This window comes from Mycena indigotica (genome assembly GCF_014461135.1).
Source record: "Mycena indigotica strain 171206Taipei chromosome Unknown Mind.scaff0004, whole genome shotgun sequence".
NCBI lineage: Eukaryota > Fungi > Basidiomycota > Agaricomycetes > Agaricales > Mycenaceae > Mycena > Mycena indigotica.
The window spans coordinates 3,893,371-3,906,329 of NW_023503003.1; the positions used below are offsets into that span (position 1 = coordinate 3,893,371).

General features: G+C 49.8%; 3 protein-coding genes across 3 annotated transcripts; 2 read left to right on the forward strand and 1 right to left on the reverse strand.

Annotated features, from left to right (window-relative positions):
• Positions 1-192: 192 nt before the first annotated feature.
• MIND_00508200 (uncharacterized protein) lies at positions 193-3,180 on the forward strand (the record flags this gene model as incomplete). The annotated part of the gene is made up of 9 exons (XM_037361875.1): positions 193-253; positions 305-370; positions 418-429; positions 477-529; positions 595-676; positions 731-2,129; positions 2,179-2,250; positions 2,299-2,386; positions 2,437-3,180. 9 exons carry the CDS (start codon positions 193-195, stop codon positions 3,178-3,180), a joined length of 2,577 nt encoding a protein of 858 aa, XP_037222167.1.
• An 805-nt stretch (positions 3,181-3,985) lies between these two features.
• MIND_00508300 (Glycosyltransferase family 22 protein) lies at positions 3,986-10,367 on the reverse strand (the record flags this gene model as incomplete). The annotated part of the gene is made up of 32 exons (XM_037361876.1): positions 3,986-4,195; positions 4,245-4,325; positions 4,423-4,625; positions 4,672-4,915; positions 4,964-5,053; positions 5,099-5,293; positions 5,338-5,392; positions 5,439-5,461; positions 5,508-5,618; positions 5,668-5,727; positions 5,779-5,898; positions 5,946-6,014; positions 6,064-6,133; positions 6,182-6,239; positions 6,295-6,336; positions 6,387-6,475; positions 6,523-6,542; positions 6,589-6,636; positions 6,694-6,817; positions 6,867-6,994; positions 7,040-7,095; positions 7,145-7,184; positions 7,233-7,297; positions 7,354-7,822; positions 7,885-7,994; positions 8,034-8,298; positions 8,347-8,856; positions 8,903-9,364; positions 9,411-9,697; positions 9,746-9,905; positions 9,950-10,104; positions 10,151-10,367. 32 exons carry the CDS (start codon positions 10,365-10,367, stop codon positions 3,986-3,988), a joined length of 4,836 nt encoding a protein of 1,611 aa, XP_037222168.1.
• Positions 10,368-10,825: 458 nt separating this feature from the next.
• MIND_00508400 (uncharacterized protein) lies at positions 10,826-12,836 on the forward strand (the record flags this gene model as incomplete). Its single annotated transcript, XM_037361877.1, has 17 exons — positions 10,826-10,886; positions 10,938-10,943; positions 10,994-11,042; positions 11,081-11,096; positions 11,144-11,176; positions 11,225-11,329; positions 11,380-11,422; positions 11,474-11,596; positions 11,645-11,670; positions 11,718-11,769; positions 11,819-11,826; positions 11,877-11,994; positions 12,053-12,097; positions 12,143-12,158; positions 12,207-12,224; positions 12,279-12,333; positions 12,384-12,836. 17 exons carry the CDS (start codon positions 10,826-10,828, stop codon positions 12,834-12,836), a joined length of 1,227 nt encoding a protein of 408 aa, XP_037222169.1.
• Between the last annotated feature and the right edge of the window lie 123 nt (positions 12,837-12,959).

Genomic DNA, 12,959 nt, shown 5'->3' on the forward strand with positions numbered 1-12,959 from the left:
AATTTTCGTTGCTGAGGAGATGAAACGATGCGTAAATCTTGCGGGATTGATTGGATCACCATTTTTCGATTGATGCGGTCAAGATGTGCGATGTGCGACTGCATCGTTCACCTTTCTTCGTCTCCACTTTCATGCCAGTGCACTAGCTGACTGTGTCATTCTTTTTCTTTCTCTCTTCATTTCTACCATCTAATGCCTGCTCTGCCTGGACTTTGGAGGCGGCCGGAGGCCCGTTCTTCTTCTTCATCTTCTCGTAGGCCCACCATATCTACTTCCGCTTTGTCCCTAACCTAGCAATCTCTAGGCGCTCCGGAAGCGCAAGGTCATTTCCTTCGCTTTCTTACTCCCAACTCTGCGCGTTCTCTGAGTTGTGAGCCTCCTACACTGCTCTGCTGTGTTTTACTAACGCGTTTCAAGCTCGATCCGGTGGTTGGTCTACAATTTTTGGCATCCATCAAATTCTCACCCAACTGCAGACAAGGCATCCAACGCTCAGTCAGTCGAGATAGATGGGGCTTCATCATCAGTCGTGTGTCCTCACAGCAATCCACTGTCGCTCGGTCTCATTCTTCTTTGCCTTTCTCTTTCATGCAGGCTCCGTCTGTCCTTACTCCTTCTTCTTCTTCCAATTCTGGCCCATCCGACGCCACACCAGCCAAGGTTAACGACTCCAAATGTTTGTAGTCTCTGTGTGCTACCTCTTAAACATTCCGCTGAACGGCGTTTCTAGCATCAAAGTCCGAAGACTCTACCACGGGTCCGGCAGCTGCTGGCAGTCCTGACTCGAAGGAAGAATCGAAGCAAGACACACGTCCGACCTCGACAGCCGATGCAGCACCTCAAACTACCTCCTCGGCTAAGGTTGACGACACCCCAAGCCCTGTAGCGACAACCTCCCAGGCTGCAATCACCACTGATGATGCACCCACTGGCGGAAAAGAGTCCCAGACGCGTTCTCAAGAAATTCAATCTGCCACGCGCGTTCAAGTTGTCGATCCGCTGACATCTTTGTTGCCCATTCTCGGAGGTGGTGGAGATGATGACGCAGCGACGACAAGGACAACGCCAACTGTTACATCCCAGGCAACAATTCCTACGACGTCTGACAGTTCCAAGTCGGGCTCCTCAGGCGGCCTTGGTCTTGGTGGCATCATCCCTCCGATTATTGACCCTCTGACATCGCTCATCCAAGTTGGTCTCGGAAGTCAACGGCCATCTGAATCAGCCACACAGGACATCGGTGCGACGACTTCTACTGCTGAAAACACCAAACCCACCAACCCGGGTCTTGGTGGCATTATCCCGCCCATCATTGACCCTCTCACGTCTCTTCTTGGACTGGGTGGTGACTCGAAGACTCAAGCGCCGACTTCCACTGTGCAGGATACCAAGCCAACTGATCCTGTCTTGCCACCTCTTCTGCCACCTATCCTCGATCCTATTACGTCTGTCATTGGATCTGTCCTCGGAGGAGGAAATGGTGGGCAGCAGACACAAGCACCATCGGCATCAGGCAACAATGGACAAGGTGGAAAGGCTACAGATGCTCCTCTTCCACCTCTTCTGCCACCGATTGTACCGCCTATCCTTGATCCTATTACCTCCGTCATTGGTTCTGTTCTCGGAGGAGGAAAGGGCGGACAGCAGACCCAAGTCCCATCAGCACCCGCCAACAACGGACAAGGTGGCAAAGCAACGGACTCTCCGCTTCCACCTGTTCTGCCCCCACCCATCCTGAACCCGGTTACGTCCCTCCTTGGATCTGTCCTCGGAGGAAACGGTGGTGGGAATGGCGGCCAACAAACTCAAGTGCCATCTGCACCAGCAAACAACGAGCAAGGTGGAAAAGCTACAGATCCACCCAAGGCCTCCGACCCTCCCAAGGCTACCAACCCACAAACGGCCCCGACGGTGTCTGCTACGCCGCCTGCCAATGGAAATGGTTCCAGCGGAAATGGTAACTCTGGAGCTGGTGCCCCCGTGGTCTCGGCCCCCGTTGCCAACCAAGGCGCCAACGGAAACGCGGCTGGAAATGGCGCAAGTTCAGCTGCTCAAGTCACTGATGCTGCTTCATCTGCAGCGAGCACTAGTACTGATTCATCTGCCTCTCCCGTCAACACCAGTGGCCTGTAAGTGTTTTATTTTCTTTACATTGCACTTTTTTGAGTAGTTTGGCAGTCCCGTTAACAACAATCCTGCCCCCAAGATCGGTGGAGGTGGAGGTTCAGGACCTGCCCCAACAACTTTTGCGTAAGTCCTTGCAGTGTCGAATGGAACAATGCTCAACCAAATCTTCAGTGTTCTCGGAAACCAGCCTAGCGTTACTCTAAGCACAAGCACCTCGTTGATTGTCACCCAGAGCCCCGTTCCAACAGTTATCAATGGTGTATGTTGTCTTTCGTTGGTTAAGATGCTTTTGTTGACCACATTGTAAAGGTTTCAACGACTATCGATATCCCCGTCACCAGCACTTCGCTTGCCTTGATCCCCATTGGCACAAGTGGTGCTTCTTCCAATGGATCGTCCCAGAAGGCTAAGATGGGAGTCATGGTTGGAGGCATTGTTGGTGGTCTATTCGGTCTTGTGGCTCTCGTGTTGCTCTTCGTCTTTATCCGCCGTCGTCGCCAGAACAACGCACTCTACCTGAGCTCCCGACTTGATGTCGAGAAAATGCCTGGGCCTCGCCATGGTGCCCCCATCTTCTCGATCATTGGGCCGTCAAAGAACTCTTCACGTGCTGTGCCTGCGATCGTTGTCGACGCGCCTCCTCCGCCAATGGTCCAGGTTGCCCCAGTCCCGACTTACCACGTCCACAAGAAGCCTGCGCCGAGCCTGACGGAACAAGACATGGCTAACATCATGGCTGCCCCTGCCTCGTACATGGTGGACGCCGACCAACCCACGTCTTCCACCGCATCAATGGTCTTTGACAAGAACACTTTTGCCCAGTCGCTCGAGCAGCAGAACCCCACATTTGCCGGAAGCACCGCCAACCCGTTCGCTGACCCGGTTAACCCCTTCGCCGATCCAGCCAAACCGAACACAGCCACCACCCGCGTCTCGCAAATGCCAGAAATTCCCCGCCATCTGCGCATGTCCACCACGTCGTCGGCGCTCGCTCGCGAGGACGGCAACATCTCGCCCACCAGCACGATTTATCATGACGGATTTGCTATCTAATGGGATTTTTTTATTATTTTCGCGTTCACTGTCGGACTTGCTGTTTGTTAAGTTACTGTGATTAGTTTTTGTGTGCTGACAATGTGCATATAATACGGCTGGCCCCCGTAAAAGCCTCTCCCAGAATAAATTGTTGCGAGCAGACGATAGCATCGGCGATGATGTCATTTTCAGCTTGAGTTAAGAGCTTCAAGCATGTTCTCTCCAACCTCAAGTTATCCCAACTGGCAACACACCTTCCCTCCTACACTCCTGTGTTGTGTGCTCCTCTCTTCTTTGGCCACATACCCTTCTGGGTCATATTCTCTGCTCTATTTATGCACATTTCTGTGTTGTGGCAGCATAGAGGTTGTATTGATCATGAACTTCAATTGCTTGTCCCCTCTATTTACATGGATTTCTGGGCTGTATAAGCTGGATTCTCAAGGCTTTACACACCTCAAGATTTTGTTTTGGGCTTTTCTCTGGCTGTTCCACCAGGGTGAGGGTGTTCCTATTACTCCCCCTTCTCCAGCTCTTCTCTCCCGCTTCATTGGAGGCTCGCTTCTGGCACTGCATCCACTCAATCCCATGTTGTGCTAGTTGTGTACTATACTTGAGTTTGTTCTTCACTACAACACCAAACATGACAAGCTAGCTTATTTCCAGAATAGTGGGTATTTCTGTTGTCCTAATGCCAATTAATTTGGCCACCAAGACATGCTGGAATTACAACAAAGCAAGAGGAGCAATACAAAACATACCCTATCTAAATAATAGTCAATGATACAATTAGCTCTGCCCATGCGAATATATAGAGTCGAATTCATGCAAGCTTGGCGGTAAGCACCTGCAGCCGCTCCTTTACCTTGTCCAGCAGCACCTCACACTCCTCCTCGTGCGACGCGGCAAACACCTGCAGCGCGTCCCCGGTGTTGGCCTTTGGGGCCACAGAGGCGCCTACCAGGTTCATCCGCAGGATTCTGAAAAAGGCATTCATCTGCTGGGTGTCACTGGTCCGTATACTCGTGACCGCCTGTGCGAAATGAGGATGACCAGAGTAAAAATCAAAATAAACGCCATACCTTGCCAAATATATCCGCAATATAGGTATTCAGTTTACCAAATATTTGGGGGGCGGAAGCACGAATGAAGGCGTGGTTGGACTGGACCAAAGTCAGTAAGACTCTTTCCTATTCAAAAATTCATACCTCCTGGAAAGTATATTAGCTGATGACCATTCGAGTTGAAAATCTTGCATACCTTCATCCGTTTGTACATCCCAGAACCCTTCTCAGCAGAGATCCGGTTGTATTGCGGGGTAAGTTCTTGCTCAATTAACGACTCCCATGCACGAGTACCCAGCCGTTGAGCGGAACTCGTCGCAACAAGATTATACTTTTCAAGTTGGTCGAGATGGCCTTCCAAAGCCAGCGACTTCTGGTTGAAATTGGGAGCAAGCCGTGCTAATCGCCATCAGTTCACAATCCACCTATGGACCAAAACACAGACCAATATCGCGCAGAAAACTCAGCACATGGGCCTTGATCTCCTCTCGGAAATTCACGTTGTTGAGCGGGATGGTCGCATTAACCGTGTCGTTCCATTTCTTGGAAATGGCCGGGAGGATGTTGTGTGTCAAGTCCTCGTTCAGATTGCCGCCCTCGTAGTGGCCCATCTGCCGCATCATAGACCGGTATTGATTCCATTTCTTCTCCTCGAGCTTGTCAAAGATTCCAGGAGCCTCTTCTTCCGCCTGTTCACAGTGGTTAGGGAAGCGGAGGACAGCGCCTTCAAGACAAACTTGTTGAACCGCCGTCTTGACAGCGGCGCCCAGAGACCGGTAAGCGGCGTCGTGCCTCGATACCAAAGTCTCGATAGCTTTCGTGCAATTCTGTGCGAGTGAGTGACCATGATAAATGAGAGAAAAGTTACTTACACGTTCGAGAGCATCAATATGGGCACCGAGATTCTTGGAAGCCTTCTGGTCCTTGGACTCGGTTTTTATGGGCTCTTTCGCTGTCGAAGCGCCGACGAGGAAGCCACAGAATAGCGCGAGCATCGTACGGGCGGCCTGAAGGGTACGGCGCTCTCCGTCATTCTGCAGATACTCCTTGAACCCAGGAACTTCCGTCTGATACCATGAGCTTGTGCTGTGAGGGAGACGAAAAGCCGCACCTCCTTTTCGTCAAAAAAGATGTCCGGTTCGTTGGGATCGAGTCCCTTGCAACATCTGAGGCAAGTTCAAAAGCAAAGATAGAGCAGCACGCGAAGCTTACAGGTAGTCTCGACTTCCTACCAGCTATGCGTCAGTGGCGCGTCAAATGTTGGGGGGATGACTTGCCTACGCAGAAAATCGGGATGTTAGGCACGGCTTTGTCTTTCGAGGAGGAGAGCGCTTCGTAGATTTCCGTATATTTGCTCTTGAGCTGACTTTTGACGATCTTTGCACGCCCGATCTAAGGATGATTGAAGCCTTCTACATGATAGTAGAAGAGTGGGGCTAACAGCTAACAGATTATTCATTGTCCTGGTCTTTTCTACCTTGAGAGCGGCTTTTGTTTGGAGCTAAAATCGCTGCGTGATTTTGGCCCGGAAACAACAGCGAAATCCACTAACCTGGTCCTGGTATTTCTTGAGGGCGTCGGCTTTTTTCTTCTGGTTGGCAATCGCGGATTGTTCCTTCTTTCGCTTCTTGTCCCTCAGTTTTTCCACATCTTCGCCCAATTTGATAGCTTGCTGCAGACAAAATTCAGCTTCGTTGACGATGAAAATCAGTTACACACCAATTTGAGGCTATCGACTACGCTTTGCTCCTTAGGGGTTAATGTGATCTCATTGCTACCAATGCGGGACTAACGACTGTCAGAACATCGAGCAAAAGGATGTATACGGAAAACTGACATCAGCGCCGGTCAGGACCAGAGATATGGATTTGTCTCGCACACGACCGTCTAGAATCAACTGGTTCAAACTAAAAAGAGTTGACCAATCTGGAATGGGGGTGCAGGAGTAGACAAACTGTTTATGCAAGTGTGAGTGAATTTCGCGGTCATCTTTGGCCCTGGTGATGCCGGCAACTGCATCGGAAGGGTCAGTGGGCGAAGGAAGCAAAATAGTCGGACGCGCCTAAACAGATGGCGTCCGCAGTTGTGAGGTATTCACTGGCCATGCGATCTGATATCATCATCAGCAGCAGCAAGTTATCCGTGGTGTGGCTCCGTCACCTCGAGCATTGTCGGCATCGCCGTAGCCAGGCAAATCGACAAGTGTTATACCTGTCGATAGCACCTCGAAGGCACCCATAATTCGCACCCTGAATATGATAAGCCACTATCAAGGAAAAAAAGCCACGTAATCCACCGTTTCACTAGTGGCCATAACTAAGGGAATTATATGTCAGATTCCACTTTTAATGTCGATACGTACAGCACGGGAATCATTGGATGTGAATGCCGAAGCCAAAAATTGCTCTAACTGGGTCACAGTATGTTCAGCAACTCTAGGCGGTGAGAAAAGGAAGAAAAAACACACCTCTTTTTGAAAGTTTTGCGAATCCCCCGCATGAAAAACCTTCTCAGTCCCCAAGTAAGCATTCACGACAGAGTCTTGTAGCATGTCTTCAGCATTCCATCTCTCTGCAGGGATCTGAACGATCCTGGGTTGCTGTCAATGGCATTGGTGGGTAATATAACCATTGAACGCACTGTGGGTATATGCCGATCAGTTTTTCTTTGGCCTGGTAAGAGGGCGAAAAAGCTTCAGCTTGCTCCGTTGTGTCTTCTTCCAGGTCTATAGTTGTATCTTTCACGTCCTCCAACAGAAGACCGAGGTCCTAATTTCGCTCATTGAATGTCCCCTCGACCACCGAGCAACGAACCTTTTCCCATTGCTCTGCCGTGATAAATTCAACAACCGCTTCTGGATCCTTGATGTCTGTGTGTCGGTTTGCATTGGTTGTCTACTTAAGTCAAGTGATACCAACTTTTGTAGGAAATTTCGGTCGCAACGGCGGTGCAGGCACCCTAAGCGATGTTGAGCAAGATTCCCGACGAGAGGCCAAGAACACGCACGGATGCCGAGGCAGACAACAGCTGACTCCCCAGGAGTGCATTCACTAAAGTACTTTTCCCAGCACCTTAGAGGACGAAGACTCTTAGAAACGGAGGAGAAAAAATACGTATTGTAACGCACCAGTTCTTCCAATTATTGCGACCTTGTGCTGCAGCGGGACTATCTCCTTCTCCAAAAGCTTCACTGTCCGCTCTGCTTCCTCTCTAGAGGTCGGATGTACGTTTGTGGTATCAATGATGTGTTTGAGCGTGTCCAAATGAGATCGTAAGCGTTCGTAAGCCAGTTCGTGGATTGGCGCCTCCTGGACACCTTGCATCTCATCGTCGTCCGGAAGCTCGGTCTGCACAAATGAGAGGGGGGTGAATGGTGAAGAGAATAAAGCAAACCAGAGCTGACGATGTTTCGGACATGGTACCTCCGGGATATGGGTCCGCGCTCGAGACGAAATGGGGAAGGAAAAGCCAAAGAACGCGTTCTTTAGCAGGACGGGAAAGCGTTGAGAGCAAGCCGAAGACCGTGACAGGTCACGGATCAGACAATGCAACCGCATTACATCCACGATGTCTTTGGGTCCGGTAAAATATCCTCGCTGTAGAATCGACTCGAGCCGCAGTCCAAAAACTCCGCATATCATTTCATGTCCATTTTCACCCAGTCAGCATTGACCAGACCGTTGGATGATTCCTTCTCAGAAGATCTCTTTTCAAGTTGGACGGAGAGAAGCGCTGGCTCCATCCAGAGCGACGAGGAGGGGTAAAACTCTATAATTATTATGAGTTGTAGTTCTTGCTACTTTTTACTGTCTCGGATAAGCTTTTCCTTCTTCTCGACCTGCTGCCTATTCCTCAACAGACAGTAGTCGCCATATTCATTGAGGCTCTGCCAGTTCCCGGGCAGCCACAGCGTCCGGGTGAGCAAATTGGAATGTGCAGCATCCAGGAATGGGACACAATGCACTCTGTCCCATGTTTTGGAGTCCACAGCGTAACGAGGCTCAAGTTGGGAAGCGCGAGGATGCTTCGGTAGATCGAGGTCGAGCATATAATCGCATGCGCGTGTCGACACCTGGGCTACCTTGAGCACGAAAGTTATTCATCATATTGGGGGACGCACATAGAATGAGGGTTGCTCTCGGTTTAGATCGTTCAAACCAGCGGGAACCAAACGAGTCTCTGAGCGATACCACCCATACCAACTGGCTGGCTGACTCCACCACCCAGCAACTTGTCCCCAGTCTGCTTTATGCAGCTCCCCTTCCCCGAAGTGTCCAGGGAGAAGCCCATCAAATTCACTTTTGACGAAGTCCACCCGCACACCGTCAGGAACCAAGTAGTGCCCTGGGAAGCGATACCACTCCTTGCCGACGCAGAGAGTCAGATTGAATTGCTTGACGGGAGAAAGATCAATGCGTGGAATATCTTCTTCCGGTGTGTCAGGTGGGTACACAGGGAGAAGGCCAGTTTCATTCAGGAGTCTGGGGAGTTCTTGAGCTTGAAAATTATAGACGACAGTCATGGGAGAGTGATAGTAGAAAGTGAGCGCGAGGATGCGTGAGACGGATATAGCTCCAGACGCCAGTACCACTGAGAGCGTGAATGTTCTGAAGATCATCGATTGCGAAGCCTATGAACATCATCAACGACATTCAAGAAGGCCACAATGAAATTACCCGGTAAGGCGATTTGGTCACCGAAATAAATGCAGTCTCAAGCCAACCTCGGACGAGGTACAAAGTGACCGCAGCATTGAAGCACAAAAGAGGATAGGCCGGAAACATGAAACGTTCTTCCTTGTGAGGTTGAGCCGTTAGTATGGCAGTCCAGAGGTAGAATGGAGCGAGTCGGAGTGCAAGGACGGTGAATGGTGAGCTTTGGTCTGCTGATGGTTGGATTAACCCGAGACGCTTGCGGTCGACGATGTAGGTGATTGCAAGTGAAGGTAAGGACAAGACGGCGAATGCGGTAAGGACATTGAAATTGAGCGCGAGATTGAGGAGATAGAAGTTCCACGGAGAAGTTCCATAGAGCTCAGGTCCACGATCTGTTCCTCCAAATATGTTGTACTTGACGATGTTCCATGGCACAACCGCAAGTTTGCCATATGCAATGCTATCAATGAGGACAACGGGTATCTAACAAGATTGAGAGATGTCCGCAAAGTGTCAGAAACCAACTCACAAACACCAACGAAGCGGTTAATCCCGCAGAGAAGAGTCGCTTCCATCGTCTGACCATCCATGAGAAGTATAGCTCCGGTGCTACCCGATCAGCACCGAAGACCAAGAGCTCTTCGAAAACGAATGGTATAGCCAAAGCGAGAGCAAATGGCCAACCCACAATGGCTCCGGTTGCAAATAGGACTGTTGCTGCCAAAGTCCTGTGATTATTCTGTGCACTAGCAGGAGCTAACGCGTACGAAAACGCGAATGTCGTGGTATACATTGCAAAGGAAGAAGGCAACAATGCTGATATGCGTTTAGCGTGGGGAATCTCCGCTAGAAAAGCATTTTTACCAGCAGATGCGTTCCACATTCCAGCGCTGGATAGCATCATGAAAAATAGATAGCGGCCAACACGCTCGTTGATTTTCTCATAAACCGTTCGGTAAAACTTTGCCTCTGCAAGAACAGACACGGTTGCGAGAGATATTCTGACCGCGAAAAATGCAATGCGCTTCATCCGTTCAGTAGCGATCAAGCGGAAGCACAAGAGAATACCTTGTCTCCGGCACCGACTACCCTGGATATACGTGCAGGTAGCAAATGCAGAAGAATGTATGCCCAGCTACGAATGGCGAATTGAGGAGAGACCTCCCAAGTTTGGAAACCATAACCGTGGTCCAAGAAGTGGAGGGGCTCCCAGAAGTTGAAAACTATTTGCGTGAGATTCATCTGTAGCCAGAAGAGCCTCTTACCCACCTTCATCACAGTCGTCAATGTTAGAGTACATTGCCCCAGCAAAACGGACTAAGAGCAGGATTCGGACGGCAAGGGAGAAGCTCGGATTCCATGGTCTCCGTGCAGCTCGGCGTAGTTGATCTTGAAGAATTCCGGTATGTCGAGGTTGTGGCTTCGCGGAAACGGGTTCAGGTCGACGAAGACGAATATGTTGCACCCCGCTGGCCGCTGACATCATAGACAAGTGCCATGTGACCGGCTGTCAACTTCAAAACCTCCTCTCATGCAGACACATGCTCTCAAGAGCAGCGCGACCAGCAAGTGGACCTAAAAGCTTGACGACCTTGAGGCTCTAATGCTCGACTATATGAGCATCTCTGGGCACACAACAAAAAACGCGGCTCACTCGTAGTCAACGGATCGGTGCAGCTGTTGTGTACTTAGTCTTCCCGTTGTTTACTAGTATTTCAACGAACAACGCAATTTTGTGGCAAGAACTGGTTGAAAGAATTGGTTTCTCCAACGGGGACCAGCGCAATCTGCACGAAGCGAAGAACTGAAAGAAGCACCTTGCAAATTTGGCCTTTTACGTTGGCACCCGCACATCCACTAGTTCTGTGACCAACTAGAAGAAGACGCGGATTACTTTTCTTCTGCCTCCTTCTTCTTGAACCACCACCACCACCACCTTGAGCGATGGCCGACGATTTTGCTACCGCAGAGCATTTCATCTACGTTACTCAAGTCTACTTCTGTGGTGCGTTTGTTTATCGCAGCTCTCCGTCGTCTCCATGTCTCACTCTTGTAGCCATGTGTATGCTGCCTTCAACGCGTCGCGGAGTCAGTTTTACGCTCATTTTACAGATGCAGTCGTAGTTTGGGACTGGCTCATTAGTCTTCCTCGCGAGGTCAAGTACGTCTGGAAGACGCATTGGACCCCAGTCAAAGTAGCGTACCTGTTCTGCCGGTAAGCAAGTTGGTCTTTCCTCTACATTAAAAAACTCAGATTCGTAGCTATTGGGTTATTTGTGTCGTCCCTTTCCTGTTGTAAGTTCGCGCGGCCTTTTTCTTCGCGTTTCTAATCACCTAAAACAGGTGTCTGTATCTTCCCTCCCTGCCACATCCAAGCATTTGATGTCCTTCACTCCAGACTGCTTTGTTCTTGACCACAGCAGGGAGTTCTGCGAAAAGCTATTCAGAGTGAGGATTATATTCCTTAGGAACATCCATTTCGCTTATTATGCATGCAGGCTCCAGTTGCTATCGCCCTGTGGAATCAGGTCGGCGCAGAAGGTTGGCTTCTGTATCAGCGTTCACGATGTGTGCATTAATCATGACCTTTAGCGGTGCTGTTGATCCGGACCTACGCTTTTTTCAATCGAAACATCTACATTCTCTGGTTCCTCGTCTCGGCTCTCTCCGGGGTAGTGGCATACCAACTTTATGTCGCCTCTGATCAGATGCTTCGTATGTTTCTACGCTGTTTTGATCACAACTGACGCGCTGACGGCTCAGTATTGCCGTTCTTCAAACCCCCGTTTGTGAGTGATTTTTATGTGCTTACCTTGGCCTTTTTAATCTCCCGAAGGATCAGGGACCGTGCTTCCCAATGTCGAAGCCACACTCAGCGCACCTCCTTGGTTCGTTCTTCTTTCGACAGTCCGTCATCATGACTGAGTCTTTACACAGGTTTCTTTGTGAGTATTTCAAGCCAGGTTGCAACCTCCACACTTACAAGTTTTTGTAGATCGCACCGCTCGCATTCGACACCATTGTTACCGGCATGACCGTCATAAAAGCCTTCACTATTCGCCGCCGCAATGGTGGTCCAAACAGTAGACTTATTCAGACTTTCCTTCGTGAAGGTGCGAGGCTTTCAAGGCTTAGGTGTTGCACATTCGTTGTTGACCTATTTCCTATTAGGCGTATTCTATTACATCCTCATTTCAATCGCCAACTTGATCAACGGTACGACTTCAATTCTAATCTATGGTTGATATTTACACTGCACAGGAATTTTCTACATGCAGTAAGTGACAGGCTGTTCATACCCATGTCCATACTCAATGTTTTCCAGACCTCGTCAAGTTCTAAGGTAAGTATGCGTTGAGACTGATAGACTACATAACTTATTGCTCATCTCTATTAGTGCTCTCAACATCCCGCTTTCTGTCCAGCTTTCTCCTTTATTGGCTGCCAAACTTGTAAGTTATGCTTTTTCAACTTGCGACTTTCGTGAGCTGATGCTGGCCAGATTCTTGACCTTCGTGAACGCGGCTCTGAGACCGTGTCACACTCTGAGGGAACCGGCATCGCAGCCTTCACTACCAAATCGGTGACCCAGCAATCCCCCTTCACTCCTCCCCATCATCGCAACAAGAGCGCGCTGTATAGTCGCAATACTCGCCACACTGACTCCAACATTGTGCTCAGTACCCTTGGTAGCGTGTTGCCTGAACACGACGCAGACATATCGGATATGGACAACCTCCATCAAATCGGCATTATGGACCTCGGCAGCCTCAGTACTGCTATTGGTGGTGACGATGGTGAACCAATCGAAAAGGATGATGGCACCCCCGCTCCTGCATACTCTCATTCACTCGAAATGGGCTTTCGCGCTGCCAGTAGATCTCCAAGTCTCGACTCCGACATCAGAGGAATCCGCGTAACCGTCGATGTTGAAAAGGCCACCTCGTCCATATAACCTTCTCGCACTCCAGAATCCAGCAGATACAAGTCTTCTCTCGTTTCTCGTGTTAATAGTAATTGTAGCATCACTAGTTGTTCGCTCCGTACCCTATATGTACATAGTCGAAAGCAAGTCGCA